Source organism: Mustela lutreola, chromosome 7 (genome assembly GCF_030435805.1).
Source record: "Mustela lutreola isolate mMusLut2 chromosome 7, mMusLut2.pri, whole genome shotgun sequence".
NCBI classification, from domain to species: domain Eukaryota; kingdom Metazoa; phylum Chordata; class Mammalia; order Carnivora; family Mustelidae; genus Mustela; species Mustela lutreola.
In genome coordinates, this window is record NC_081296.1 from 6,149,075 (window position 1) to 6,176,004 (window position 26,930).

Below are 26,930 nucleotides of genomic sequence, written 5' to 3' on the forward strand. Positions count from 1 at the left end.
ATGGCTGAGTAATAATCCATTGTGTATACACACCACATCCTCCATATCCACTCATCTACAGATGGACATTTGGGTTGCTTCCATATGTTGGCTATTGTAAATAATGCTACGATAAAGGGTGCATATTTCTTTTCAAATCTGTGTTTTTCATTTTCTTTGGGTAAATATACAGTATGGAATTACTAGATCTCATGGTAATTCTATTTTTAATTTTTTGAAGAACGGCCATACTCTTTTCCACTGTGGCTGCACCAACGTGCATTCCCACATCAGCCACAGAGACATTTTTCTAGATATGTCTCCTCTGGCAAGGGAAACGAAAAGAAAATTAGACTACTGGGACTGTAACAACAACAAAAAAACCTTTTGCAGAGCAAAGGAAACCATCAACAAAACAAAAAGGGGATCTACTTAATAATAGAAGATATTTGCAAATGATATAATCAGTAAGAGGTTTATTCCAAAATATATAAAGAACTTACACAACTCAACAATAAAAAAAGAAATAATCCAATTAAATATGGGTACAGGACCTGAATAGACATTTTTTTCCGGAAAAGACATAGAGATGGCTGACACAATGAAAAGATGCTCAACATGACTAATCATCAGGGAAATGCAAATGAAAATCACAGTGAGATATCACTTTACCTGTCAGAATGGCTAAAATCAAAACACAAGAAAGAACAGGTATTGGCGAGGATGTGAAGACAAAGGAACCTTCAAGCACTGTTGGTGAGATTTTATTTTTTAAACCAGTTTAGGGTCACAGAGGAAGGTTCAGAGAGCTCTTGCATGCTTCCTGCCCTGCATATGCGTAGCTTCCCCCATTATCAACATCCCCAACTAGAGTGGTACCTTTGGGGCAATTGGTGATTCTGTAACAACACATCATGATCACCCAAAGTCCACAGATGATGGTTAATTCTGGGTGTTGAACATCCAGTAGGCTTGAACAAATGTATAACAACATGTATCCAGCATTACGGTATCACACGGAGTATCTTCACTGCCATAAAAATCCTCTGTGCTTTGCCTATTCATCCCTTCCCCATCCTAACACCTGGAAACCACAGTCTCCAGAGTTTCATCTTTTCCAAACTGTCGTATGGTGGGAATCACAGTATACAGCCCTTCCAAAATGGCTTCTTTCACTTAGGGATATGTATTTAAGGTTCCTCCATGTCTTTCCATTGCTTAATAGCTCACTTCTTTCTGGCAATAAATCATATTCCATTGTCTGGATGGACATGGTTTTATTTATCCATTTACCTACTAAGGGCATCTTAGTTGCTTCCCTGTTTTGGCAACCATGAATAAGTTCTCAACCCCTTTGGGTACATGCCAAGGGGCGCAACTGCTGGCTTGTGTGGTAAGAGTACTTGTTTAAGAGTACTCTTGTTTAAACTATCTTCCAAGGTGGCTGCACCAGTTTGCTGTCCCACCAGCAACGAACGAGAGCTCCTGCTGTTCCATATCCTCACCAGCCTGTGCTGTGGTCAGTGTTCCAGATTTCAGCCCTGTAATAGACACGTAGTGGTAACTCTTTGTTTACTTTGCATTTCTTTGATGATGACATACAACGTGCACTGTCTTTCCATATGTTTGTTCTTCATCTCTATATCTTCCTTGGCACAGTGCCTATAAAGGGCTCTGGCCCATTTTTAAAATAAGCTGTCCATTTTCTCATCATTAAACTTTAACAGATCTTTCTTTATTCCTTTGTCAGATATGTCTTTTGCAAATATTTTCTCCCAGTCTGAGGTTTGTCTTCTCATTCTCTTGACATTGCCTTACACAGAGCAGAAGGGCTTAATTTTAATGAAGTGTCTTTGGTTGTGTATCTAAAAAGTCATTGCCGTTGCCACACTTGAGGTCATCTGTGTTTTAGCCTATGTTATCTTCTAGACTTTTATAGTTTGGTGGTTTATATTTAGGTCTATGATCCATTTTGAGTTAACTCTTATGAGTGATGCAAATCTGTGTCTAAATTCTTTTTTTTTTTTTCGCACATAAATCTCTAGTTGTTCTAGCACCATATGTTGAAGAGACTATATTTGCTCCATTTTGTTGCCCTTGCTTCTTTGTCAACATCACTTGACTATATGGGAGTCTATTTCTGGGCTCTCTATTCTGTTCCATTGACCTATTTGTCTGTTTTTTCACCAGTACCATATTGTCTTGATTACTGTAGCTTTACAGTAAGTCTAGACATCAGATAGTGTCAGTCCTCCAACTTTGTCCTTCTCCTTCAATACTGTGTTGACTGACCGGGGTCTGCTTTCCACATAAATTTTAGAATCCATTTGTCAATATCTTACAAAATAACTTTCTGGGATTTTGATTGGGATTACATTGAATCTATAGACCAGGTTTGGAGGAACTGACATCTTGACAATACTGAGTCTATCCATAGACATGGAATATCTCTTCATTCAGCCTTATGATTTTTAAAAAAGAGTTACGTTCTATTTTGCCTGGCATTTCTAGTTTTTCTTTTTCCTAATTAACTTAAATCTTTTACTTAAAAATAATTATAAATCGCATGCATTTGTAAGAAATAATGAAGAGATCCCATACACACTTGACCTTATTTCCTTCAATGGTAACATCTTGCAAATGACAGAATCAGGATGCTGATAATACAGTCAAAATACAGAACATTTGTCTCACCACAAGAATTTCTCAAGTTGCCTTTACAGCTGTACCTTCTTCTTCTTTTTTTTTTTTTTTTTAACAATTTCTTAGTCTTTATTCCTTTCTGATGTTCCAGCCTTTAAGAGACCATTTGCTTGGTGGTTAGTAGCTGCCAACATGAATTTAAACTTTTTTTAAATTAATTTATTTATTTTCAGCATAACAGTATTCATGTACCTTCTTTCTTTTCACTCACCTCCTCCTTAATGCTTGGCAACTACTAATCTATTCTCTAATTGTTTAATTTTTGTCTTTTTTACATGCAACTGATAAATCGTTAAGCTCTATATCTGAAATTAAGTATGTACTATATCATGGCTAATTAAATTAAAAGAATATTACATAGTTTGTAACATTTGGAGATTTTTTTTTTTTTTACCTCTGTAATTTCTGTGTTGATTCATTCTGGTTGTTCCACGTATCAGTGGTTCTTTTCCTTTTACTGCTATGCAACATTCCATGGTATGGAAAATGTGGCATTCATGCCACAGCTTAACTATTCACTCACCAAAGAGCGTCTGAGTTATCTTCACTTTTTGGAAATTACGAGTAAAGCTGCTATAAACATTCACATATACATTTTGGTGTGAACGCAGTATTTATTCCATTTCTGTGGTATAAAAGCCCAGGAGTACAACTGTTAGATTGTATGTTTACTTTTTAGAGAGACGGTCTGTTTTTCAGAGTGACTATACCATTGTACGTTCCCACTGGCAAGAGATGAGTGATCTAGTTTCTCTGCATCCTTGCCAGTGTTTCATACTGTCACGATTTTTTTTTTTTAAGATTTTATTTATTTATCTGACAGAGAGAGAGAGAGAGAGAGAGATCACAAGTAAGCAGAGAGACAGGCAGAGGGAGAAGCAGGGTCCCTGCAGAACAGGAAGTCCGATGCAGGGCTCGATCCCAGGACCCTGAAACCGTGACCTGAGCTAAAAGCAGAAGCTTAAGCCACTGAGCCACCCAGCCACCCCAGTCATGATATTTTTTTAAGCCAAGCTAAGTATGTAATGATATTTCATGATTGTTTTAATTCACATTTCCCTAATACATAGTGATGGTAAGCATCTTATTTTTATTTTTTTATAAACATATAATGTATTTTTATCCCCAGGGGTACAGGTCTGTGAATCACCAGGTTTATACACTTCACAGCACTCACCATAGCCCATACCCTCCCCAGTGTCCATAACCCCACCACCCTCTCCCTACCCCCCTCCCCCCAGCAACCCTCAGTTTGTTTTGTGAGATTAAGAGTCTCTTATGGTTTCTCTCCCTTCCGATCCCATCTTGTCTCATTTATGGTAAGCATCTTTTAATGTGCTCATTCACCATACATTCTTCTTCTTTAGTGAAACATCTGTTTATGTCTTTTGTTCGTTTACTAACTGGATTGTCTGGTTTTTAATCACTGATTTTTAAGGTTTCTTAATTTAGATACTAGTCCTTTGTCAGATATGTGGTTTGCAAATATTTTCTCCCACTGATCTATGTGTCTCTCCCTCTGCCAATACCATAGCTTTGATTAGTAGCTATATAGTAAGACTTTATATCAGATAGATTGATTCCTCCTCTTCCATTCTTTTTTTTTTTTTTTTCAAAATTGTTTAAGCTATTCCAGGGCTTACGCCTTCCCATACACATTTTAGAACAATGCTATTTTAGAATAATTATTTTAGAATAATCTACAAAAAAATATTGCTGGCATTTTGAGAGAAATTGGGTTAAATCTATAAATTCATCTGGGGAGAACTGACCTCTTGTGTTGACTTGTCCAATCCATGAACGTACTGTACTTGTCTCCATTAATTTAAATCTTTGATTTCTCTCGTCAGCACTTTGCAGGGCTCAGCATACAAGTTCTATAAATGTTTTGTTAGATATACACCTAAGTATTTAACTTTTTTCGAGTAATTGTAAATCGTACTTTATTTTTCATTTCAGTTTCTATGTGCACATCCCTAGTAAGAGAAATAAAATAAATTTCTGAATGTTATTTTTCTTCCTTGCTAAACTCGGGTTATTTTGTAGATTCCTTGGGATTTTCTACATCTGACAAATAAGGAGAGTTTTGTTTCATCTTTTGGATTGATACGTCTTTTATTTTCTTCCCTGACCGCAGTGGGTTGAACCAGAGTGGTGAAAATACACTTCTTTGCCTTGTTACAGATCTTAAGGAGAAAGTATACAGTCTTTCACCATAACTATAACATATAACGTTAACTACGGATTTTTAGATATTTTTATCAAGCTGAGCAAGTTCCCTTCCATTCCTATTTTTCTGAGAGTTCCTTATCATGAATAGGTGTTGACCTTTCTCAGAAAATTTTTAGGCATCAATTGATATGATCCTATGAAATTTTTCTTCTTTAGCTTGATAACTGAGTAGATTACAGTGACCGACTTTCAAATACTGAACCAGCCTCACATCCCTGAAATCAACCCCACTAGGTCATAGTGTAGAACTCCTCTTATATATTTCTGAATATTATATCATAACATCTTATTCATAATTTTTACATCTATATTTATGTGGAATATTGTCTGTAGTTTTATTTTTTGTAGAGTTTTTATTTGGTTTTGATATCAGACTAATACTATATGCATAAAATTAATTTAGAAGTATTCTCTCCTCTTCTGTTTTCTGGAAAAAAATTGTTTGGAATTGGCACAAATTGTCCTTAAATACTTGGTGGAATTCACCAGTGAAACAATCTTGGCCTGGAAATTGTTTGGGGGTCAAGAGTTTTTAGATTATGAATTCAATTTCCATAGTAGTTACAGAACTATGTATCTACTTCATATTAAGGATATGTTTGGATTTCACAGACCAAAGAAAGAAAGTCCAAAGACAGCAGTGGGGAATTTTTAAAAGCAATTCAATTTGCTCTGCAGAATTCACAAAAGGCTCCAGGAGAGGCACATGAGATATTTCTGGAAATGGGATAAAATTGGGGCCAAAAACAGTAAAATTGGTTGAAAGTCTGCCTAAGGAGCAGTTAAGACTCCCGGCTCCCTTTCCTTACTTTGGCAAAACACTGCACACTATTATCTAACGAGGGTAAAACAAAAAGTCTCCAGACTGAGAGATAACATGGTTCAATTAAGGGAAAAGTTACTGAAAATGGGGATTAAATTTTTTAAAATTCACATATTTAGAGCTGAGACCCTAGCTTTCAGCCCTACTCGGTTTTTAGACCATTGGAATCCAAAGATCCTTGTCTGACAAGTCAAAGCAGCCTGAAATAAAACACCTAGAACATCATCCAGCAATGAGATAAACCAACCGCACCCCTACAATCAAGATTACAACTCTTGTTCTTAAATACGAACATACACAGATCATCAGAAATCTTAGAAAAGTCTCTTACATGAAACCTAATGACAAACATGAAATGAAAAACAGCATTTTGGAAGGAACTAGGACTATAGGAGGAAAAGAAAACTTCCTCCTCAGAAAGCCTGTTTATATGTTTGGAGATAAAAGAAAATATACTGCATCTGGAGAACAGGGACAGAATGCTATTTTTTTAATTCAAGGAATAAAAAAATCTCAGAAAAAGAAAATAGAGAGAAATACACACCACACACATACACACACACACACACTCACATACACATATATTTAGACTATTTAGAATATATATATATATATATATAGAGAGAGAGAGAGAGAGAGTGTGTGTATGTATTTAGCAAGCTGGAAAATAACAGTTTAGGTAAATTTCCCAGAAAATCGGGCAAATGGACAAAGAGAAGAAAATAAAGTCTAGTATCTGAATAATAAGAGTTTCAACAAAATAAAACAGAGAAAAATGAAGAGAAGAAATCATCAAAGAAATAAGTCTTAAAGGAATGAATTTTCACAGTGGAAGAGCACGTGGTAAGTATAAGTCAGTAGATGAGAACAGACTCACAACAAGACACAGCATTATGAAATTTCAGGAAAATGAGAGCAGATAAATGCTTTTATATACATCCAGAGAGGAGGGAAAAAGAGTAGGAAATCAGAATGCCTTCAGATTTTATAGTAAGAGCACTCTGTCGGGAGACAGTGAAACTGGAGGACAAAAGCCTTTGAGTTTCCAAGGGAAAATCATTTCCATACAATTCTGTACCTGGAAAACCATCCTTCCACTTTGGAATAAAATCAAGACATTTTCAGATATCCAGGAAGCTCCTGAAAAAAAAATGTACTTCATAAAAGGAATAGGAAGTTAAGAAAAAAAAAAAAAAAAAAAAGGAGCAGTGATTAGGGACCAGGCGGTCGAACCCTGGAGAGAGGTAAATGACCCACACAGGATGACGGAGAGATGAGACTCAGGATGCCCTGATTCCTGGCTTGAGAGCAATTAGCAGGCTGTCTGGAATTCTCCAGGAGAGAAGTCTAAGAGAAGATGAAAGAGAATGAAAATTAGAAAAATTTTTGAAAATTAGAACAGCTCTTTTTTTTTTTTTTGAATTAGTGATAAACATGTAGAAAATGATGAAAGCAAGCAAACCCATGAAGAGCCAATTATGGATTCTAGAGGAAAGAAAAATATACTCAGGAAAGGAAAAATAATCATACTCTATTACATGACTCAGCTGTGAGTAGTGTAAGGATCACAGTCGTAATAATTTAAACATTGAACCGTGGTCTGGCCAAAGTTGCGTGTGACCCCAGGATGAGGAACTGAAGTGAGAGAGAGAGTGTGTTTGCATGTATGCGTGTGTGCAGCACAGCTGCAGTCAGGGAATGAGAGATGTGAGAGCTTGCTAAAATCCTCGTCTCCCAAAGTATAAATCTGATAGATAATGTTTACAACTGAACAACCAAGAAGTTGCAATGTAAGCTTTAGAAATTCAGAATAAATATGAAAACAATCAGTCACCCTTAAGGAATGAAATGATGACAAGTAGGGGATCCGCACACTTGTTTTTCTCCTCAAGCCTCATTGAGCTATTTGGCTCTTTAAACTATATACATGTACACCTTTAAAAATAAGTAAATAAACATGCAAAAACTTTTAAAAAATCTTACTGTAAAAAAATCCATATTTCCCAATTTAGCTTTCAATATTCTTCACAAAATGGCCAACACTTAACCCACCCCATGGACGTATACTATAGTCAAGTAGGTATCTCTTTTATCAACTCCAGGATTTATTAATTCATGTGTTTATTTATAAAATAAAATTTACCTAATTTCCAACGTTTGTCAGTAGTAACACTGAACATAAAGAGATGAAAGACACAGTCTATGCCACCAAAATTTGGTCTCAGTTGTGGAAACAAAAATAAAACAACATGGTGAAATAAACAGTCTTATAGAAATATTCACAAGATCCCATGGAAACATGGAAGAGTGGCACATAACCTAGTAAAGGGCGAGAACTGCCAACAAATGCTTAAAGGAAGAAATGAGGATTCAGCAGAGTTTTCAAGGTCAACTACGTGTCAACCAGAAAAAGGGGGAAAGACCACTTTAGTCAGAAGGAAGAGCACTGACCAAAAAACACAAGTTGATAGTGAGCTCACATTCAATGACCCATTCAGTTAACACTGTTTGGGTCCGAATCCCATGTTAAATACTATGTTAGACATTGGAGTGGTGATGGTGATGTCTTTGACCCTTCCCTAAAAGGACTCTTATTTTGCCAACAATATAAAAAGCACAACAGATGAACATCAAAGTTACACCAAGGTGTCAAGACAGGTTTCCTAAATGAGGGTGACCTTGCACAATCAGTAAGAATTAGCCAGATATCATACTAAGAAAAAAAAAAAGACTCAAATGCATGCAAGATACAGTGTAGATGATTGAGACAGTAGACAGAAATGGGTCAGGTTCAACCTGAAGGAAAGAATGTAAGGTAAGAAATATGCCATAGGAGCATTTTAAAACTTCATTAGAAGTCAATAAGTTGACTCTCTCTCTCTCTCTCTCTCTCTCACACACACACACACACACACACAAATTCAAGTGGCAAGGGTCTTTAAAAATCACCCCCAAATATACAAAAAGATAAAAGAGATGAAAGTGATTGGAGAGAACACAACAGAAGCAGAAGGCAGGTGGAAGTAACGGATGTTCGTGAGGCCCAGAACAAAGGGGCAAGAGCCAACAGCAAATGATACAATAGAAGAAAAATTTTCCTACAATAAATAAGGATCTAAATTTGCTCAACCAAAAAATGGGTGCTATGTGCCAGGGAGAAATAAATTTTAAAAGACTGAGAGCTAGACACGACCTTACAGAATTCTTGACTTGATGAAGAAAAAAAAAAATTAAGTCTTCCATAGGCTTCCAGACAGAACAAATAGGTTATCTACACACGAACAACAACAACAAAAAAATTCAAACTGGCCTATTGGCTCTGTGGGCAGCCACAGTGTAGACCGAACGTGACGGAAAAAGAACCTCTGGAGAGGTTCTTGAGAAGGAAAATCTCTGTCTCAGGAATGTTATTCCTAAATAAGCCATTCACTGTTTACGTGTGAAGGCAAGAGAAAGACATTTTCAGATGTACAAGGGCTCATAAAGTATAAGACCCACAGCTTTTTCCTGAAATTAAAAAGGCCATAAAGCCCTGTTGCTTGAAGTGTGGTCTATGGACAAGCAGCATTGACATCACCTGGGAATTTGTTAGAACTGAAAGCTCTTGGGCCCCAATCCAGACCTACTGAATCAAAGTTTATATTTTAACAAGATCCCTAGGTGATTCATATGCACATGAAAATTCCAGAAGCACAGCTCAAAACCTATCCCTGCCAACAAAGTGATTCAAAATGAAGAATTAAGGAGACCTATAATGAGCACAGGAATCATGGATGTGCACACACATGCACACGCACACGCACACACACACACACACACACACAGTGAAGTTTCAACATGGGTCTGAAATAGGATTACAAAAGAAAAGACAGAAAGGAAAATGCCGCTGCCAATTAGCTGAACATAAAATCTCAAACAATGATAATAACAAAACCCAAGAAGCGGAAGTGAAGAGGAAAAGCGTAAAACATTCATTCTCTCGCACTGGAGATATCAGAAGAAACTATTTCAGCATTGCTATGGGCATTGATAGCTATAAAGTAATTATTAGAATATGGCTTTTGAACATCTTCAATTTAATTGTCAGTTAAAAAAAAAAAACCCAGATCATATATATAATTTCCAAATGGCCAGAGGTAAAACTTCAGAGAAAAACATAAAAGAAAAAAAGAAGATTTTAAATAGAAATAGTAATCTGGACACTGACGTTGAACTCCCTCCCCCATACAAACGCATACTGAAATGATCAACAAGGCACGTTAATAAGTGGACATCTCTGTATCATACTTAGAAAGCCAAAGAGGTTAGACACAAGCCAAGAACTTTGAGATACAGTGTAAGCAAGTCTAAATTAAAGGGGGTGTAGAAATATACGACTCCCTGCATACAGAAAGGAAGGCTGCCTTGGAAGGAGGCAAAGAGATCCATAGGAGAACCTTCCTATACCCGGTAAATTAAAGTGGACGCAATTCCCAGCTATTAAGAAGAGCATGGGGTTGGCCAGCATAAGACAAAAATGTGAAGGCACATATGATCCCACTGGTTGCGGGTCCCTGTAAAATCTCAGTGCCTACAGCGGCTCTGGCACTCTAGAAGGGTTACGTATGGGATAGGTAATGCCAAAACTACCTCAAATAAAGGAACACCACAAAAATCATAGAAAAGAAATTTGTCCAGCAGAAAGGCAAATTTCTTCCCATGAATGCCTTCCACTGTGCTTCCTGATGGTCTCCCAGTATGGAGATGCTGACCCCAGAGCTGCAGTAGACCCAGACAAGTGCTTCCCACCCAGTCAGAGGACACTTCTTCCACGGAGATCCAGAACTGGATTAACAAGGGACTTGACCAAATACTGACTCTAATCCAGACCCCTGGTATTTGGAGTATAGGGACTTGGAGATACACACACACACACACACACACACACACACACACACACACACTTTTTTTTAAGGTTTATTTATTTATTTGGAAGAGAGACAGCAGAGGGGAGGGGGAGAATAGAGAGAGAGTGTTAAGCAGACTCCATGCTGAGTGCAAAGCCCAACATGGAGTTTGAACCCACAACCCTGAGATCATGACCTGAGCTGAAACCAAGAGTCAGATGTTTAGCTAACCATGCCACCCAAGCACCCCATGTATATATGTATTTTTAAAAATTAGGTTTTATTGCTTAAATGGAAGCTTCGACCATCAACTATTTGCTGCCAAGTCTTTCCTAATACATGTGTTTTGGGCTATAAACTTGCCTGTAAGGATGGATGAAGTTACATCTTCCAAGTATTGATATAGATGATCCCTCTCTTTCTGACAACGCTTCTTTAGTTTCTACTCTGACACCAGCATAGCATCACCAATTTCCTTTCATTTTGTGTCATATGTCATAGCTTCTTCCTATGATTTTCAGATGTTCTTAACATTTGTCTCTAGTAAACAGTGTATGATTTTTGTTTTATCCTCTAACAAACTTTATCTTTTAACTGGACTACCTAGTCCATATACATCTAATGTAACAACTGATCTATCTAGTGGTTCACAACTACCATTTTAACGTTTCTTTTCTATTTGTCGCACTCACTCTACTTCCATTTCCTCTCCTAAAGTTTTCTCCTTTGTGAGTTATTTGGAATCAACCAAGTATTTTATCATTATTCTACTTCTCTCTATGATAGCTGGTTGTTATAGAATTTCTTATTATGCTTTTAACGGTAACCCTAAAAATGACAACACGCATCCCTGACTTGGAAAAGTCAAAGGTAAATTAGTTACTTCTATGGTTTTCCAGGTAATTCAAAAACATTAGATCATTTTAACTCCATTCGCTCCCTTCCCAAATTTCATGCCATGGTTTCCCTCTCTTTTAATTTTACATACACTTAAATCCTGCAAATCTTACTATTACTGCTCTAAGTGGTTCAGAGTCACTTACACTTCTGTTCTCAGTTGCTCTTCTTTTCCTCCTACGTTTCCATCCTCTATATGGGGACATTTTTCCTCTACCTGAAGAAATCCCCTTAGCACTTCTTTGAACACTGTTCAGGTAGCAAAGAGTTCTGAAGTTTTTGTTTGTCTAAAAACATCTTTATTTCACCTTCACATATGAAGGCTATTTTTCCATACAATAGGCAGAAAATTCTATTGTAATAGTTATTTTCATTCAATATATTCAACAGTTCATTTCATTATCTTCTAATGAGAATTTACCAGTCAATGTTATTTTTGCTCCTTTGGAGATAATAGATCTTTTCTCTCTAGCTTCTCTTAAGATTTTGCTATAATGTGGTTATGTGTACTCACTCTCAAAGCTTCTTGAATTTGTAGCTTAACATCTCCATAGCAGTAACTTTTAGAAGTTTTGGAAAATTCTGGGCTACTATCTCTTCAAATAGTGCTTCTACTCTATTTCCTATCTCCTTTCCTTTTAGGAGTCCAGTTGCACATGATTTAGACATTTTCATTATTCTATTTCCTGTGTTTTTCCCCTCTATAATTTACCCAGGATAGTTCTACAAACCTCTCCTACTATTTCTAATCTGCTGTGAACATTATCTATTTAGTTCTTAATTTTAGCTATCACAGGCTTCTGTTCTCAAATTTCCATTTGACTCTACTTTATGAATTCCAGTCCTCTGGTAAAATCCTACATTTTGTCATATTTATTACAGGGTTTTTGTTGTTGTTGTTGTTGTTTTCCACATGTAGATCTAATAGCTCCAGGACCTTTTTCTATTGTCTGTTTTTCTTCTTGATCCTGTCTCATGGTAAGACTGGTAATGTTTTATTAAATTATGGGAATGATCTACGAAAATTGGTATAATCTCAAGTTGATGTCATCTTCCTCCAGGGTACTTTAGGGTTTTCTTCTTTTAAAGCTTCCTGGAGGCGGCTGGAATAACAACACATTTTATCACTCAAAGTAGAGTTAAGCTCATTCAAAACTGGGTTTCAGTCTTAATAACATCTAGTCTATTTAGGACTTTTTTTTTTTTTAGATTTTATTTATTTATTTGACAGAGAGAAATCACAAGTAGATGGAGAGGCAGGCAGAGAGAGAGAGAGAAGCAGGCTCTCCGCCGAGCAGAGAGCCCGATGCGGGACTCGATCCCAGGACTCTGAGATCATGACCCAAGCCGAAGGCAGCGGCTCAACCCACTGAGCCACCCAGGCGCTCCTAGGACTTTTTTTTTTAACCTTTCTCCTAGCGTATAGTCCATCAGGAATACCAGTGTATCACCTGAGGTGTCTCCAGGGCTTTGAACCCCAATTTTTATGTTCCAGGACCATGAGAACACCAAAAAATCTGCTTAGCTTCTCAGCCTCTTTGAAACTGCTTCCTCCTTGGCTTCTCTGCCTCTCACTGCTTAAGAATTAGTGAGTGCCTGGATAAAAAGTATAGCTCTGATCAAATCACTTTTCCGCATATTGCTTCCTTCAGTGATCTTAGAATCTGGGGTTCTGAGTCCATGACTATGTTTACTTCTCAAATTTCTGGTTCCAGTTGCCCATCAGTGAGCTGTTAATATCTGCAATCATTTTTATTAATCCAAAGCCAAGTGAGACAAACAAGAGCAAAAGAGTGGATTTTCATAAAACCAAATGAATTCAATTTAAAGACAGGTTTTTAAATCCAAGAGTACACCCTACCTTTAGACATTGAAATGACAAGATTCTGATTCTAATTCTTTTTTGAAAAGTCTGTGATGGTAGACCACAGTCAAGTTGTTTGTTCATATTTATTTGTGTCCTTATTTGGCTAAATAAAAAAGTTGACAACCTATATTAATTCCAAATATGCCCTTTAAAAAAAAATTTTACTAGCTTTGAGTTTTGAAAGTCTGAGAACCAGATTCTTTGCCCTGGCTCACAAATCTACCTTTTTCTTCAATTTTGGCCCATTCTGCTATCTCCCTTGTCTGGGGTTCTCTTGGCATAAAAGCCTCTTTTCATTTCCTGCTCTAGCACCTTTATGTATGCTGCTCCCACTCTCTGAATTCTTTGTTGCATAACCCTCTCCTATAAGAACTATGAGGGCAGGCTCTGTGTTAAATTCATAATTGTTAAACTTCTTGCATATCTTAAGGCACCAAAACGCCCTGGTGAGAAGGTATTTGCAAGTGACATATCAGATAAAGGGTTAGCATCCAGAATACATGAAGAAATTACACAACTCAACACACACACACACACACACACAAAACCCAAATAATCCAATTAAAAATGGGCAGAAGACATGAAGAGACATTTCTCCAAAGATGACCTACAGATGGCCAACAGACACATTAAAGATGCCCAGTATCACTCATCATCATCAGGGAAACGCAAATCAAAACCACAATGAGATATGACATCATACCTGTCAGAATGGCTAAAATTAAAAACAAAAAAAAAAACAAGTGTTGGCAAAGGATGTGGACAAAAAAGAACCCTCATGCACTGTTGGCAGGAATGCAAACTGGTACAACCACTGTGGAAAACAGTATGAAGATTCTTTTAAAAACTTAAAATAGAACTACCAAGAGATCCAGTCATTCCATACTGGGTATTAACCCAAAGAAAATGAAAACATTAATTTAAAAAGATGTATGCACCCCTGTGTTTGTTGCAGCATTATTTACAACAGCCAAATTATGGAAGCAGCCCAAGTGCCCACAATAGATAAATGGATAGAGAAGATGTGTTCGCAGAAGAGTATAACTTGGCCATGAAAAAGAATGAAATCTTGCCATTTGCAACAATATGGATGGATCTAGAAAATATAATGCCAAGTGCAGTAAGTCAGAGAAAAACAAATCCATTTAAGAGACAACACAAAGAAAACCAAGAAAGCAAACCAAGAAACAGACTCTTAAGTATAGAGAACAAACTGATGGTCACCAGAAAGGAGGTGAGTGGGGTCATGGGTGGGGGAAAGAAGTGAAGTGGATTGAGAGTGCAGTTATAATGGTGAGGACCGAAGAGTATACAGATTTGCTGAGTCACTTTACTATGCCCCTGAAACTAACCTAATACTGTCCTTTACTGGAAGGTGGATGATAGGTAGATGATAGATAGATAATAGAAGACTGATTGATTTTTAAAAGGATCTGGTGCTGAAGACCTCTCATGGAGGATTGCAAAGAGGAAGGATTTCTGAAGAGTTCTTTGAGAAGTGTGTGCTATGCTCCTACTTTCCACTCTGCCCCACCAAGAACAAAGAAAGTGATGATGGCTTCAATCTGCTAACCCCAGACCAAGGGGATGAAATTTAGGGGTACCCCCTTAAGGAGTTCAACCCATGTCTCCTGCAGTTGGTTAGTGGCTAATTCATACCTCAGCAATTTAAAGACGGGGAAATTGGTCATGATACCTGTGTGTGAAGAGTAAGTCTTACCACACTGATTCCCAGCACTTCAAGAGTCTGCTTAGCAAAGCTCACAGGAGGGTTTCTGGTGAGCCAGAGGTGGGCCACAGGCAAGTCAGGCAGCACAGCGCTATCTTGGGAACCTGCCAAGATGGCCACAGAGGGTTGATGAGACATCAACAAGGGGACCCCCGCAGTGTGCCTACTTGTCCAGGAGCTGAGGGAGCAACAGCATTGCCAAGACAGGACTGTGAACAGCACATCTCAAGGGCACTGCTGGCAAGACATGCCAAGAGACTGGGAGAAAAGAGGAAACTGCCTCAGAGAAATGTATCAGAGGGATCATAGCAGAAGGAGATAGCTTTAAACGTCTGCCAAACCACAGGGCACCGAGACATGCTCTCCAATGTCAAGGCAGACCTCCTCCTCCTGTTGTTCTCATCATGCCCAAATTTCCCTTCCTGAATAGGTGCAGAAAAGACAGAAGAAGCTTAGCAACTTCCCTTCCTTCTCCGAAGTGTTTAATGATCAGCTGGCCCCAGTTAGGAGAGAGAAGATGCACGCTCACCACATTCACACACACACACACACACACACACACACACACACACATGCACACACACACTAAAATAGATCACTTAGCAAAATTATACTCCAGACAAAATCAAAGTCATTTTTTAATTAGCAAAATAACCAATAAATATGTAAGCATTTGGGTTGTATGACAGAACGATGAAAGTGGTCACTCATAGTCTTCAATATATTCCTCTGGTTCTTTTTAACAAATACAAGTGTATACTATTAAAAAAAAAAAAAAGACAGCCATTTGTATGTCTTTATTGGAGAAGTGTCTGCCATATCTTCTGCCCATTTTTTGATATGATTGTCTGTTTTGTGTGTGTTGAGTTTGAGGAGTTCATTATAGATCCTGGATATCAACCTTTTGTCTGTACTGTCATTGGCAAATATCTTCTCCCATTCCGTGGGTTGCCTCTTTGTTTTCTTGACTGTTTCTTTTGCTGTGCAGAAGCTTTTGATTTTGATGAAGTCCCAAAAGTTCATCTTCGCTTTTGTTTCCTTTGCCTTTGGAGACATATCTTGAAAGAAGTTGCTGTGGCTGATAGCGAAGAGATTACTGCCTATGTTCTCCTCTAGGATTCTGATGGATTCCTGTCTCACATTGAGGTCTTTTACCCATTTTGAGCTTATCTTTGTGTACGGTGTAAGAGAATGGTCGAGTTTCATTCTTCTACATATGTTCATCATCACTAGCCATCAGGGAGATTCAAATTAAAACTACATTGAGATATCACCTTACACCAGTTAGAATGGCCAAAATTAGCAAGACAGGAAACAACATGTGTTGGAGAGGATGTGGAGAAAGGGGAACCCTCTTACACTGTTGGTGGGAATGCAAGTTGGTGCAGCCTCTTTGGAGAACAGTGTGGAGATTCCTCAAGAAATTAAAAATAGAAATTCCCTATGACCCTGCCACTGCACTCCTGGGTATTTACCCCAAAGATACAGATGTCGTGAAAAGAAGGGCCATCTGTACCCCAATGTTTATAGCAGCAATGGCCATGGTCGCCAAACTGTGGAAAGAACCAAGATGCCCTTCAACGGATGAATGGATAAGGAAGATGTGGTCCATATACACTATGGAGTATTGTGCCTCCATCAGAAAGGACGAATACCCAACTTTTGTAGCAACATGGACGGGATTGGAGGAGAAATGAGTGAAATAAGTCAAGCAGAGAGAGTCAATTATCATATGGTTTCACTTATTTGTGGAGCATAACAAAAAGCATGGAGGACATGGGGAGTTAGAGAGAAGGGGGTTGGGGTAAATTGGAAGGGGAGGTGAATCATGAGAGACTATGGACTCTGAAAAACAATCTGAGGGGTTTGAAGTGGCGGGGGGTTGGGAGGTCAGGGTACCAGGTGGTGGGTATTATAGAGGGCACGGATTGCATGGAGCACTGGGTGTGGTGAAAAAATAATGATACTGTTATGCTGAAAATAAATAAATGAAAAATAAATAAATAAAGCTGCTACAAAAAAAAAAAAAAAAAAAAGACAAACACGAATGAACCACATTCCTTTTCCAACTGAATCCCACCACTGATTGCAAATCATTCACACTCCTCAGATCTGGAGGTGATAGAGTAGTGCCAAAGTCCTACCTTCTGGGCACCAGACTCTACGCTGGAAACTTCTCCCCCAAGGGACTGAACAGCAGAGGGAAAAAAATCCTATTCCACACATGAGAAGCCCCTCCCTGACCCTTGCCCATAGGCACCTGGTCCTCCTACTGTAGGCCTCAATGGGATAGAGACATGCCGGTACAGCATCACATCCTGTCATCCTTCCACACAGTGTGACACAGGAGTAACAGGGTCTTCGCTTCCTCCCCAAGGTAATGGTACTGGGGAAGCAGGTACACCACTTTGTGCAAGACTAATCCCTGGGTTCAGTTCTGCAACCATTCACGTAGAGCCCAGTGCTGGGAGTTAGAGCTCAGCCTGGGGTAATGACACCAACAGCACCTCCAACAGCCTCCCCTGCTGTCCTGCAGTGAACCAAGGGTCCTCCCTTGCAAGGCCACATGACGATCTCCCATCTGACCTGCCATGCACGGTCTCAAGGAAACTGGAAGGTATATGTAGTCACTCTTAAATATCCCATAGAACAGCGACATCAACAAATCCCGACATGAGCTAAACAAAATGTGTTCTCCCTGCATTTCTGATCTACACCTTGACACCATCCAGGGCAAATCAACTTACCCTTTTGCTTTTCAATATCCCATATCTGAAGACACCTGCCATGATCCTGGCGCCTTCCTTTGGTCCAGAACCGGGACACCAGGTTCCATCAACCTGGGGCTCTGTCTTACCTGACAGCTGAGGTGAATCCTTTGCTGGGATTTAAATGGTCCTACAAAGGATTACCTTAAATTGTCCCAAAAACAATGATGAGTGTGAGCTCATCATAACAAACTAATGGATTTTTTTGAAGGAGCCAATCTTACGTTTTAACACGTTATGTAATATAAGCATACCTAAGGTGTGAAAACAGAATGTACATTGCCTTCTTAATTGATCGGTTGCTCAGAGAAAGTGAAAAAACTGAGATGACTTAGGGCTAGAATTCAGAAGACTTGAGCCATTATCCCTAGTCTGGACAATCTGGGGCGAGTGACTTAACATGCCTGCCTTCCCTCCCGCAAAGCTTAAAGTGTCGAGTGCCCCAGGCTCCTTTGAGCTGGGAGTCTCAGGTGGATGGACTATGGCCTCTCTCATGAAAATGGGGCCAGTGCTATTTAATATGGTACCATGAGGATGACTGATGTTTATATACAGCAGATGTCATATTACCGCCCTACCGCTTCCTTCTGAAGCCAAGAAGCAAGCTGTTCCCCAGCCCCAACCTTCAAAGGCACTGACATCCGCAGAGAAGAGCCATAAGACCACCACTCACCTCCCAGTCAAGCACCTCCGCAGAGAGTATGAAGCCCCTCCCCCGCAGGTCCTAGAGCAGTCACTCCAGCTGCCCCAAGCATCCCAGTTGCTGTCCTTCTCTTCATCAGAATGCATGTTTCTTGAGGTCTAGAATGTGAAAAAACACAGTAAGTTAAGACACATATGCTAGAATCATCCTAACATTTTTCCAGTTTTTTCTAGTCTTATTCTAAGTTGTTCACAGAGAGAAAGTTGCCTAAAAGTGCTTTGCTTTGGAATGGCTACATTAAACACACACATGTGCGCGCACACACACACACACACACACTCACACACACACACACGACAGTTGTATATGGAAACTAGTGACACATGAGTACCCTTCCTATGAAGGTTTTGTCCAGGCAGCTTCTAAGCTCAGTTGTAACTCTGAAATTTTATCATTCTAAAATTTAAATAGACAAAGTTATGTTTTATAACCAACACAGCAGGGTCCCCAACTTGTACCTAAGACTTCTCGTCACTGAAATCCTGCCTTGCCCTTCTGTTAGGCAGATAGGCGCTCGCTCCAAGGAAATTATTTTGCATGAGGATTTGTGAAATCTCCTGAAATGGGCCCCATCCCAAGAAAACAATGTAACTAAAGCCTTGGGAATCCAAGAAAATAGAGAAGCGTCCACTAATTAAACCAAATAACTAATTTGGTTTAATTAGTGTTCTGAAATGGCCACCATTGACTTATGTTGGGATACTCTAGAGAAAAGAGGAGGACATGTATAAGTTAAAAATACATAGACAGGGCGCCTGAGTGGCTCAGTGGGTTAAAGCCTCTACCTTCGGCTCAGGTCATGATCTCAGAGTCCTGGGATCAAGCCCCTCATCGGGCTCTCTGCTTAGTGAGGAGCCTGCTTCCCCTTCCTCTCTGCCTAACTCTCTGCCCACTTGTGATCCCTGTCTGTCAAATAAATAAAATCTTTAAAAATAAATAAATAAATAAAAATAAAAATATATAGACATATGTAGGTGTAGATATGAGAAGAAATGATGTGTCTTACTTACATAAAGTTACGAAACTTCACAAAGGGGCCTAGAGTAGGCTCCATTGAATAAATGGAGAAACGTACATAGTCCTAAGTGGGTAGACCTGAAACTATAAAATGTTACTTCTCTCCAAACTAATCTATAAATTTATAACAACTCCAAGATCCCCAAAGGAATTTTTACTGAACCGGACAAAATGATTCCGAAGTTCATCTGGTGGAGTAAGTCTACAGGAGCCAATAAAAAACTGGAAAAGAAGGGAAATTGCCTCAATTAAGAGTAGAGATTTGGCATTGTGATAAGTACTGAAAATCTATTAAATTTTTTTTAAAAAGAAGAGTCCAGAAACAGACCCAAGTATAAGGAGGTAAGATGGAACCACAAGTCAGAGTGATGAATGTTTATAAAAACAAAACAAAAACCAGGATGGCTGGGTGGCTCAGCTAGCTAAGCATTCGACTCCAGGTTTTGGCTTAGGTCATGATCTCACAGTCATGAGATGAAGCCCAAGGTCATCGGGCTCTATGTCCAGTGTGGAGTCTGCTTGTGATTCTCCCTCTGCCCCTTCCCACTGAAATAAATTAATTAAAAAAAAAAAAGAGGGCTTTTTCAGAAAATACACCAAAATGATTTCCAGATACACTGGAAATTTTTATTAAAAGCACTGAGACTCTAAAATAGTAGAAAAATTATAGATAAACAGTCTATAGACTTGACCGAGGCAAGACTGTCCTAGACAGGTCAACAAAGTAAGCAATGAACTTTGGAACACACACACATACAAAAAAAATTAAATTAAAAAAAAGATATTTTTTAAGCCAAGAACTTTTCTAAAAATTGTGAGCAATAAAACACTTATTTCTATACGGGGGGGGGGGGGGTAGAAGCTATAAAGGAAAAGACTAGATTTCCATTAAATTTCCACTTTATTTACATTAAAACAAAAATGCCCAAGGCATTTGCAATCTCTTCATCCTTTGGATAAAGGTGCAGGTATGTGAGTGTATACGCAAAAGCATACCGCAAGGACAAGCATAGGGGTTGGAAGGGTCAAGCTGCCTCTGAGAACAGAGGATGTGGGACTTGGAGCAGACACTGTCCACAACAAAGGGATACCAGCTGAATGTCATATAGCCCCTTCACCCTCATAAAAGATCTGAAGCTGATACAACGAAGCATTCTATCTGATGAACCCATGGGGTGCTGTAATGGGTGTTAGTTTTATCTGAACTTGCATTTTTGGGGCATCTTTCTCAAAAACAATTTTTTTTTTGAAGAAGGAGGTAAAAGGCAATCCTTAGAACACAGGGGAAGACTGCATCATTTTCATATAGGTAACTGTGTAAGTACATGGAGAAAGGAGTGAGTTAACTTAAAACGTTCGCCATGGCGACTTCCAGGTTCGAAGACTCTGAGTGATTTTATCTTCTTTTGTTTTTGTTTCTCTGCATTTTTCAAACAATTTTTTTCTTTAAAGCAAATGCTGTCATACTTGAATTTAACATTTGTAAGCAAGCAAAGACAGACCACATTGATGCAGAGAAAAGTTCAAGTCAGAGAGAATTTAACAGGGAAGCTGTAAGTCAGAGAACAGGAACGTTTATGAAGGAAACCCTAATACTAATAAAAGCACAGTGAACAGCTGAACTAGATATTACATGGGCTTCCTTAAGCCCTTAGGCCATGTTATCTCATCTAACCCCCCAAAAATTATTTTTTAAATTAAGAGGGGGATCTGTAGAAAGGGCTTTCAAAAGTGAAATGGAATAATGAACCAAGGAGGGATTTTTCCAATCATTTCCACCCCAGACTCACGGGTCAGTGGGTTTCATGGCTTCTTGCCAAGCTACCTATTCATAACCCCGGGCACGGTCCTGCTCGAGGCAACACTTCGGGAATAGTCCAACGAAAAGAATGGAAAGGGTAAATATCTGGGAACTGATCAAATCTGTCATCAGGAACACGAGCTAATTAAACCCGTATTATTTTCTGTTCTAATTAGATCACCGTTCAGTTCCATTTTCTACACTAAATGTCACCAAGTGGAACTGCATCCTGTGTATAACATAATGTAAAATAAAGTTCTAATTCATAAAACACACACACACATACATAAATAGCACTTTAATACATTCATCTGGACTTCTGGGCTGGTAAGTCCAAATAATTTAGGTAAACGTTTAAAATATACACAGCTGAAATTGATTTTTCATTTTGTCACCCGATCTACCGATAGGTTGAATGTGAAAAGTTGAAAAACATCATCATATATATTTTTAAATGAAAGTTGAGAGTTCCTTGCAATATTGCTTTAATTTGTTTTTATTCCCACTATCCCATCTGTTCGGTTTATAGTTAGAGTCGGATTTCTTTCCATAACTTCTCCACCTTTACTTACCAAAATAAAAAAAAAAAAAAAGAAAAGAAAAGAAAAAAGAATCTTGATCTTAAAATAACTAAAATAATCATGTTGTAAATGTAGGCATTTGGTCTCTCTAGTTAGGTCAGTGAGATATTCGCCTCCCCCCCAAAGAAAACAGAAAAAAACCACATCTCAAGAGGGGTCCTCAAGTTCTTCTCCTGCCCTTGGCTGGGAAGATGATGGTGGGATTTTGTAGTCTTCAGCCGGTCTCCCCAGGCTCCTTCTCACGGATGCTTCTTCACCCAAAGAGCAGCAGTCATATTCCCGACATGCACCCAGTTCTGGCCTCTCCCTCCGATGCCAGCAGCACGCGGCGAGCGCAGACAGTCAGAGAAAAGCTTCTTGGTGGCAGAGGAAAGCACCACTGGGGCGTTTCTGCACACGTATGTTCGTGTATTCCTCCTGATGGTGACACAGCAGCTCCTTCCTGGACCGGACCTCCTCCCAGGGCAGGGGACCGCTGGTCTCCATCAGCTTCTGCTTGAGAACCCTGCCAGAGCTTTCCCTTCAACTGTCCTAGCTTTTCCACAAATATTTACTCTGCACACACTTAAGTGTGCGCGTGTTTCATCTTAAAATGTCCTGTCCAGGATACAACACGGACCATGCACTGACCAACCCTCCAGGTTTCTTCTAATAAAATCTGAGTTTCTGAGTTTCCTCTTTCCTTCCTTCCTTCTCTCCCTCCCTTCCTTTTCAGACACACCATTTCTTGGATCCCATCACAGAAGCCGTATCGCGAAATGCTCAAAAGCTAAGCGGATACCCTGGATACATTTCTTAACCTTTCTAAAACTCACCTATAAAATGGAAATGACAACCCTCGCTGCAGGAGGATTGAACTAAAACAGCACACATGTAACAAATCACACCTCATCTCATAAATGTTATAAGCAAATGTCTCAATAAGGTCGAAATAGCGTCTTTTTCAAAGCAGGGACAGCAGAACCTGCTCGCTCCCACCTTCGCTTCTGCAGGACTTAACAGGAATCACTGCCGGATGTCCTCTTGTTGGCGTTGGCCCAGAGCGCTGTCTTATCAAAATGCATTTGAACCTGACCTGTCACCCACCTATGAGCCACTCTGCTCAGCTCTGCAACTTCCCTGGTCCGCCCAGGTCCCTGGTAAACATGCTGGACATAGCTCCCTAATCTTACGAAATTCCATTAATGCCTATTTCTGCCTTTTTTTTTTTTTTTAAGTAGTAAGCAGACTGTAATGCCAAATCAGCAGCCAACTAATCAGACTTAGAATCTGGGGACACAGTTTAGAGTTACAATAAAAATAAGGAATAACACCCATCACCATCGTCCAATGTTAGGGGCAGAAGAAGCTAGGGGAGGGAAGAAAGCAGCCATCCGGCGGCCCCGGTCCGGCCGGTGGGGCTATGTTCTTGAGCTGGGGGGTGCGGGTAGCCTCCCAAGACAGGGCTAGTAGGCAGCCCCACTTCGGCCTGCCCCAGCCCTGAACTCCAGGGACCATGAAAGCTGGTGGATGGGTGTCAGCCTGATGGCTGGCCTGAAGGTAACTCTGAAGAGTCAACTTCTAGGCTTCGCAGCTGGGTACCACCATTCCTGGTTCCCTCCTCACGGGCATCTCCATACGCTGTCTTCACTAATTATGTGAATGCTATGTTATCAGTCCTTTATACGTTACACATCAGGAATCCAGCAAACCCAGCCGCTGACCTATCGTCACAGGCAGCGGGCAATTTGCATCTTGGAAGGAACGCACCTGCTGCTGAGTTTCGCCTGACCACAACCTTCTTCGGGTATCTCACTGGGGACTTCTTTTTCCCCTGTCTGTGTGGCAAGCAGAGCTATGCTTCTGTTTTTCAGAAGCGTCTGGCTCTATCCAGGTGATGACATGAGGGGTACCCGTCCTTTGACGGATGCCCACGACCCAGACACACGTGTGAATTTCCCATACAGGAACAAAGACCAAGGGCTTCTGAAGTTCAAGAATCAGTGCTCGTGGAGGAGTGGCCTGGACGAGCCACCGGACAGCCAGTGACAGGTGCTGGAGGAGTGTGATGACAAAGAAGCAGCCTTCAGCCCTTGACCGTGACAGACACAGGGCCCCAGAGCAAGAAGCAGCTGACACAGAGGCACCTGCTACCTGGTTAAGAGAGCCTCCTCGGGGATGTGTGCTTTCCAAGGATGTGCCAGTTCTGCTGAAGGTGCCAGCGGACCCTCACCATCCCCAAGAGTCTCTCTCCCTCCGTGTGATCGCCGGTGGGGTCTCAGGCTTGGTTCATCTCTATTTTGTAACCATGTTAGAATCAGATGCTTTCCTAGTCTCTTCCCTTTGATTATCTATGGTTCCCACTTTTATACAACGAACATGTACCATTTATGCAATAAAACACCTAATAAAAGTTCTTTTTTTTTTCAAGGGGGGAAAAAATCCACTAGAAGAAAACCCATGGAAACACATTCAGAGAAGCAAAATGCACATCATGCTGTTTGTTTAAAACTATCAGGCTTGGGGCGGCTGGGTGGCTCAGTGGCTTAAAGCCTCTGCCTTCGGCTCAGGTCATGATCTCAGAGTCCTGGGATCGAGCCCCGCATCGGGCTCTCTGCTCAGAGGGAGCCTGCTTCCTCCTCCTCTCTCTGCCTGCTTCTCTGCCTACTTGTGATCTCTGCCTGTCAAATAAATTAAAAAAATCTTTAAAAAAAAAAAAACTATCATGCTTAAAGATCTCTTAGGAAATCATATTTTCCTAAATGAAGCTCTAGCTGGGGAATATTTTTGGATGAAAAATTCAAAAAATATATTGTTTACTCATTATATAACAGGACTGGAAAAAGCCAAGACTATTGTAGGAGTAACTGTGTTCATGATCTCATAAAGACTCAAGGACTCCTTGCCTTTCATGGATCCCCATGCATAAATCAAATCATAAAATATTTTCCTGACAAGTTCTTAAATCTGTGACTTATAATAAAGAGTACAGTTCTACCAGTCTTGCAAAAATGTTAATAATTAAACACAGATTTCACATATAAGGTCACTTATTGGAAATGCTATATTAATAGCTCCATATTAAAATCAACCCAAAATAAAATAAGTTCCACTGGGATATTACTTCCCAGACATCAAATAAATGTTCATTCCAATGTTACCACAGAGGTTATTTAAGGAGATCACAAACGACCCAGATTTTGTTAACAGTAAATACATTCTTTCAGGTTAATACGACCTTACAGTCTTTAACAACAACAAAAAATGTTTAAATGTATACACTGGATAAATGACATAAAAATGTCACTCAAACTGTCACACAGACTCGACAAGTTAATTCAACTGGAACATATTAAACACAGAACTAAAGATGTGCGTGAGGCACTAATGAGAGATGCTCTTTACCCCTGGATCTTTCCTCTCCCTTTCCAGTTCCTTTGATCCTCTACTGAAAAGTGCATACAGTTGTCCCTTTATCATGGGGATACATCCCAAGACCCCCCGTGGATGCCTCATACCACAGATAGTACCGAACACTATGTATATACATGATTTTTCCTATACATACATACCTATGATAAAGTTTAATTTATAAACTCAGCACAGGGCGCCTGGGTAGTTCAGTTGGTTAAGCAACTGCCTTCGGCTCAGGTCATGATCCTGGAGTTGTGGGATGGAGTCCTGCCTCGGGCTCCCTGCTCAGCAGGGGATCTGCTTCTCCCTCTGACCATCCCCCTCTCGTGTTCACTCACTGGTTCTCATTCTCTCTCTCTCTCTCCAAATAAAATCTTTAAAATAAATAAATAAATAAAAATAAAACAGGCACAATAAGAGATGAACCACAGGCACCTGGGTGGCTCAGTTGGTTAAGGATCCAACCTTTGATTTCAGCTCAGGTCCTGATCTCACAGTTGTGAGATCGAGCCCCCCGTCGGGCTCCCTGCTCAGCGGGGAGTCCGCTTGCGATTCTCTCGCTCCCTCTCCCTCTGCCCCTTTCCCTGCTTGTGTGCTTCCTCTTTCTAAAATAAATAAATAAAATCTTTTAGAAAAGAGAGATGAACAATAACTCGTAATAAAATGGAATGATTGTCACAATATATGTAATAAAAGTGAAATGAATGCAGTTTCCCTCAAAATATCTTGCTGCTCTCACTCCTGCTTCCTCTTGTGAGGACGTGTGATGACACAATGCCTGCACGAGGGGATGGAGCCAGGGGGAGGATGTGGGCATGTGACACAGCGGCGGGCCACTGGTGACCTCCTGACATTGGAGCCGAAGGAGGACCGTCTCCCTCAGGGCTGTGGTTGACCCTCAGTAACTGACACCATGATAAGGAGGACGCCTGGCTGTCCATAGCTTATGACCCTGATGACCAATGGCCTCCAGGGTTTGGCTGACCCTCTCCAACAATGTGGTCCCAGTTATTTCACCACCTTCTTAAAACCCCTCACGGATCCCTCGGGACACATATCTAACACCTCCAGACTCCTGTGACTTGCTCTGTCTCATTCTCCAGCTTGGGCTCACACCACATTCCACACCCAAGCACATCATGGTTCAGACGGTTCCCCAGACACAAACACATTGGCCAAGTCCTGCTTCCCATGGCAACCCCAGAGCGAGTGAAGACCTTCTTCCTGGGAAGCTCTCTCTGCAGGAGACCAGAAGGGGAGAGCCAGCCAGGCCCAGCTTCCCTGAGCCCCGGGTAGGTACAGTCCCGGAGAGCCCCTGAGGAAGCTTCTTTGCCGGATCCTTCCGGCAGGCCGCAACACCGGGAAGGCCACCCAAGTGCCGTGACTCCTCACCTCAACCGGTGCCCTCCCTGAGTTAGCCAGATGGACCAACCATCCACACCCTCGGCGCAAACTCCTAATTTGGAGGTTGGTTGGATCTCTTGTTCTTGTAAAAGAAAATTCTCCTGCAAATGTTACCAAGGCCTCCCAAATCACGGTGACTAAGGTTTT

The 26,930-nt window shown here is 40.2% G+C and overlaps 1 protein-coding gene across 1 annotated transcript in view; it reads right to left on the bottom strand.

Annotated features, from left to right (window-relative positions):
* Positions 1 to 26,930, bottom strand: part of ADAMTSL3 (ADAMTS like 3) — a 339,850-nt gene that overhangs the window by 217,840 nt on the left and 95,080 nt on the right. Inside the window, exon 4 of the mRNA XM_059179851.1 lies at positions 18,558 to 18,685. Within this exon, the coding sequence (XP_059035834.1) occupies positions 18,558 to 18,685 (128 nt within the window). The remainder of the gene's footprint in view (positions 1 to 18,557; positions 18,686 to 26,930) is intronic.